The following is a 5582-nucleotide window of genomic DNA, read 5'->3' as shown; positions in this document are numbered from 1 at the left end:
AAAAAGGACAGACCGTGGAAAAAATATCATGAATGGGGAATTCAAAATTGCACCATCTGCGTGGATGGACTCAAATGAGAAAAAACTGTTGGACTCGAAGCAGAGAAAACAAACTAACGCAAACGGTATATTATGGAAAACATAAACAAACTAAGGTGGTGAAGAAAACATACTCTGTGGGCAAAGCGGTGATTCGATTTAGTGCCTGTTTTATTTGAGTTAGACTTTTTTTTTTGACAGCATTTGAGTTAGACTTTGGAGTCGATTTATTAGAGTATGAACATGGATAGGGTGGATATCATTTTCAATCACAGAATTAGTCAAGAGAAGATTAGTCTGAAAGAATGAGGTTCGAATTTTTGCTCTTTAATAACATTCGTGATAGAGGAGTCTTTAGGGCTGTAGTTCTGCATAAAAGAAGGTACAAACCTGGTTCAAAAGCAACATTACAACATTGGGCATTACATGGAAGAGAAAGTTTGCCTTTACGGTTCTAACCTCTGATGTGATTCACTGTTGAATTTGCCTAAGTTTAGTTAATAAGGTCAGGAGAGAGGAAACATTTTCTGATAGATTCCTAGAGGCTACATGTCTTAGAGCAGATTTAACAGTGAATCACGCGAAAGGGCAAAATTTACTCGCTCCCCGCACACAACCAGCTAACATCATCGGTGAATGCGTGGCTAATTAATCGTCCTGGTATGTACTTTGCCTCTCCCTTGATGGCTGACCTGACCTACTACAACTACAACAACGCCAAAACAAAAGAGTCCTAGTCAAATCAAATCGTACCTAAAGGAGCACAAGACAGGGAAAAAATGACTACAAAATTGAAACAGACAGATCGCTACCGCCAGTACTAGCTACTAGTCTTTCCCTTGCCCAGATCCGGTCAAAACTGATGTGCTAGTCGAGGTAGAAAAAGCTCCGGCGCGGCGGCCCTCCCGGGGCCCCAGCCTACGGCGGCGGCGATGGAGGTCGTGCCACCGCATCCTCGACAGCCTTCGCCACAGCTTCCTTGAGGGATGTCTCGTCGAGCTCGTCGTTGCCACCCTGCATCGTTCATTTGACAAGTAGTTAAGTTTCCATCGTTAGCTAGGCAGGCTTCACCACCAACAAGTACTTTGACCATGTTACTCATACCTAGCTACTACAATTGTACTACTTTTCAAAGCTCTCCTTCATCACACTAGTCATTAGTTATGAATCTTTATTTTGTCAGCATGACGGCGTCAGAAACAACTGATTAAGAAAGTACACCTAGATGTAGACGGTACGGTATCTTAATTTGAAAGATGACATCATCCATACATCGATCACGAACCATCCAGGTTCCAGAGGTCACGTCTTCACCAACAGCTTCATGTGTTGTGAGCTGTTTTTCATAGTTTTCTCCCTATTATTTCTCTATCACCTATGCATGAAGTTGTTGGTAAAAGCATGTTTGATTGTCTTAAAAATCATAGCTGAAAGTATTGTTTACTGATTTATTATGAGAGAAAAACACCATAGATAAGCTCAAGCGAACAGGACCCACTAAACTGTTTTTTCAAAAATAGCTCAGCTTCACCTAAAATCTGCTCATAAAGCACTAGTTAAGCTGAAGTGTGCCAAATAGAAGCTAAATCTTTTAAAAGGAGATGTCTTTTTTTTTCCATCCACGTAATCAGAAATGCCTGAGAATTAAGAAAGGTATGCAATTTTATTATTAGTTATATATATGTTTCTTCCTGGTTCGTCTTTGAAAAGTATGTTACTTCAGAAGAACGCTACTGATAGATTTCCTTTGTTGAGACTTGAGAGGAGAATATACATATAGATTAACAAAAGTTACTTTGCCCAGGTTATTTAGCATGCGCGCATTCAACTACGTTTGAGGGAGTCATGTGCGGAGTCATGTGTTGTGGAACCAATTCAAAGGGAGAGCATGGTTAGTTATTAGCAGCCAATTTGACCTATATAGATGCAGTCAACGGTTACAAAAATTGGTCAAGATTCTTTAAAGGTCTTTTGTCTTTTCTTCCACTAAACTATCATTTTACAGATTTGATCAAGTTTTTTCCTTAGACCTTTCAAAGACCTTTTCTAGAGTTCAATTCAAGGGTCACATTTCAAAGATTTTTCCAAGCCAGGTCAAGCACACATCAATTTTCCTTCCTTTCCTCTACAGGGCGCCGTCGTCAATGGTAGACCCATGAGGTCAAACATCAAAATAGAATATTGACCGTACTATTGTACGTACATATAGTATGGCTAGTTCTTCCACGTAGGATTATCTCTTGTGTTGGGTGATTGTTGTGTGTATGTAATATTGTTAAAGCAAGACGTCGTCAGCACCACATAAATCTTAAATTAAAGGTTTTTTATGTAACATCCATGTTTGGTTCTCTTCTCTAACCAAAGTAATCAACCTGCTCATATTTTGGATGCAAGCTCACACACTGGCCAAGCTAATAAGATGATGTAGGACTCAATGTTTGGTTCATTATATTGCTCTGGCCTAGTTGTATCGACTGTTAATTGATTGCATGAACATTTGACCCGATTTAGAGACAACACATACATCAAAAGCAAACTACATCGTGTTGGCCAGGACGGCAAGAAACGGATTTCAATCTCGTTTGTACGGAACCATGCTGACGGAGGAATTTTGCCTAAGTTGAACCTAGCTTAAGTCGACACACAAACATCTAAACAACCTACCAGAGGCCAGGCCAACCCGTATACACACCCAACCAAACATGCCTTATATAAGCAGAATCGTGAAATGTTAAGTTTAAAATCACTCTCAGTTCAAAAAAGAATGTAATTTGTAGGTTTGAGAGTAGGTTAACTTTGGCTGGCCTAGCTAATAGAATCTAAATTGCGATAACCACGTTAAATAGAACAACTAGTTCATGAAGCTTATTATCGGCGCGCGTTTCAGTTTTGTAGCAAGTCTGATGTTTAAAAACTTTACTAAGTAAGCTTTAGAAAAATACATCACCAACATCTATCATTTCGTTAAAGTCATAAGGAAATATATCTTATATAGGCATAAATTAAGTCAAAATCAACAAATTTTAACTTGAAAAAAGAAAATCTAAACCAGAAATATATTTGAAAACAGAAATTTTGAGTCCATACCGTGGCTCGCAATATGATGCCGACTTGTACATGGGCGCTGCTCCGCTGCCGAGCATCGACGGTCACCACGGTGAAGCGCCCCATCTCCTTGATCCGGGCGATCATGGCGACCACAACCTCCGACAGATCGCACTCAGTCCGCACCGTCACCCTAATGCTCACCTCCTGATGAGGCTGACGGGACGACGAGCTCGAGGTCGATGCGCCGGTGGTCACATCAACGGCCACTCTCTCCGATGGGTCGTCGTCGCTTGGCGTTTGCCGGGTGTCGCCGCCGGGCAGCAGCAGGCCAAGCTGCGCCTCCAACCTTCGGTTCCTCTCCTCGAGCTCCGACACTTCGGCGATCAGCTTGTTCATGTACTCCGTCGTGTTTGCAAGAACCGTGGCCTTGTCCTTCTTCACATCGATCACGATTGCACGTGTAAATGTCATAATCAAATTCGCGATATCTTGAACTCTTGCAACCCAAGAAATGCAATAATAGATCGATGATCAAATTTCACTATCCGATTGTACCTTTGTTCCGGGAGGGAGCAGTGCTCTGAGAGTCTGGAAGCTCTCGTTCAGGCGCTCGCGCCGGCGCCGCTCCGAGAACATGTGGTGAAGCTGGCTGCTGGTGTGCTTCTGCTGCGTCGGCGGGGGCGGCTGCGCGGCGGCGGCGGTGGCATCCTCATGTTGGCGCGCTTCTGCGAGCTCCCGGCGGCGCATTGCCATTTGCACTTTCACCATGAGCGCGATGGCCGTCTTGATCATCCTCTGCCCCGGCGCGCCCGGCTTTGGACGCGCCCGCGGCGAGAGCGCCGCGTTGTACGCTCTGAACGCGCCCCTCCAAGGCACCGCGATGGATGCCGGCGGTGGCGGCGCGGAGGAGGAGATGACGGCGAGAATTGCCTGCGTCATTATTGCAGCCACCTCGTTATCGGGGTCCAGGAACGACGCTTGGCCGTGTGGGCCATACACCGGCGGCGGCGCGGGCAAGCCGGGGCCGGGCAGCGGTGGCCCAACCGGGTGCTGCTGCAGTTGTTGAGAAGACGATGGCTCGGCGGCCGACGTGGCGGCAGCAGCCGACGTGGCCATTGAGCGGATGAACGAGGAGTACTCGGGGCTCCCGATAGAGACGGACGGCATGGAGGACGACGAAGACGAAGGCACCGTTGGCGCTGCCTGCATGAGCTCCTCCAGGAGCGACTGCTGCACGTGGCTCGCCACCGCCGGCGGCGCCGAGGTGCTCGACAGCCCGACCTCGATCTCGCCGTTGTCGCAGCCCATGAACACCGCCATCTATGCACCACCAACCTCGAGCACATCAGCTGCACGGTCGGTCGTCATCTCCATTTATGGAATGCAAATGCAGTGCACCAATAATCGAGAAATTAACGTACCTTCGTGCCGGCTTCCTGTTACAACAACAACATCAACAGTGCAGAAATGTCAGCAATCAGCTTAGCTAGCGCTAGCGTGAAGTAGACTTAACGTTTGCAGGATGAGAGATGGCGCATAGACTGACGTGGTAGAACTGCAGCTGCTCCGGCAGCGACGCCGACGACGTGAGGTCCGGCTCCGACAGCTCCATGTACGGGCGGCGGTCCTTGTACGCCCAGCCGGGCACGCAGCTGCGAACTCGCTCACCACCGTCAGAAAACAATGGAGCTAAACAATCCATGGGGCTGAACCTGAAATGAAGTTGCAATGCAAGCTAACCCGCTCACGACGGCGCAGAACGATCTCCGGTACTCATCGAACGCCGCCCTTGTGCGATCGCCGCCGCCGCCGTTGGTGATCCACGCGTCCACGCAAAGCAAATGGCTGCCCATTCAAATGCACACCGTCGCACGACCAAACGCCAGCGGGGAAAGCAACGGAGGAGAGCAATGGCGACCTACCTGGAAGGGGGCAGGCCGGCGGCGATCATCGGCGCCCAGAGGCAGATGTAGAGGCAGCCGGGGATGCGGGCCGCTGCGCGCTCCAGGACGCGCGCCCGGGGCCCCGCCGCGAGCGAGAAGATGGCGTCCATGAGCAGAACGGCGCGGGTGTCCCTCTCATCTTTGGAGGCTGCGGCCGAAGTCATGGACTCATGGCCGAGGCGGTCATTCCTATATATTTGTACGTGAGCTCACCGCGCGAGGGGGCGTGTGTGTGTGTCCCCCCATGGGAGAACTGGGGAGGAAGCAGGGGAAGTTGGGCACGGAGTCGGTCCCGTACATGACAATCGTTTGACAAGTAGGAGCACAAAATAGGGACGCCGACAAGAGGATGAAAATAGGAAGAATGAAGTATGTGTTGCTGCGGTAATTGCGAATGATTGAAATTAAAGTTAGGTTATATATCATTAAAAGAATGAACTATTATAAATTGATGCTTGTGGATTGCGTGACATGTTGACGATGTAGACGATAAAATGCTTGCGTGGCTTGCTAACGTGGATATTATATTGTATGTGCTAATGAATTTTATAA

The 5582-nt window shown here is 47.8% G+C and overlaps 1 protein-coding gene across 1 annotated transcript; it reads right to left on the bottom strand.

The window, feature by feature from the left end:
* Positions 389–5214, bottom strand: LOC8065025 (putative transcription factor bHLH041). The gene is made up of 7 exons (XM_021449151.1): positions 5010–5214; positions 4828–4932; positions 4634–4739; positions 4509–4523; positions 3643–4407; positions 3127–3522; positions 389–1053 (listed from the first exon to the last, which is right to left on the bottom strand). Exons 1-7 carry the CDS (start codon positions 5192–5194, stop codon positions 958–960), a joined length of 1668 nt encoding a protein of 555 aa, XP_021304826.1. The 5' UTR covers positions 5195–5214; the 3' UTR covers positions 389–957.

Source organism: Sorghum bicolor, chromosome 10 (assembly GCF_000003195.3).
Source record: "Sorghum bicolor cultivar BTx623 chromosome 10, Sorghum_bicolor_NCBIv3, whole genome shotgun sequence".
NCBI lineage: Eukaryota > Viridiplantae > Streptophyta > Magnoliopsida > Poales > Poaceae > Sorghum > Sorghum bicolor.
This window is presented reverse-complemented; position numbering and strand designations above follow the sequence as displayed.

Excerpts from the sequence above, each read along its gene's own strand:
- LOC8065025 (XM_021449151.1), bottom strand. The coding sequence starts at position 5,194 with ATGACTTCGGCCGCAGCCTCCAAAGATGAGAGGGACACCCGCGCCGTT. Across the intron at positions 4,933-5,009 it reads GCCGGCCTGCCCCCTTCCAG|CCATTTGCTTTGCGTGGACG; the intron begins GTAGGTCGCCAT and ends TTGAATGGGCAG. Across the intron at positions 3,523-3,642 it reads TGCTCCCTCCCGGAACAAAG|AAGGACAAGGCCACGGTTCT; the intron begins GTACAATCGGAT and ends ATCGATGTGAAG.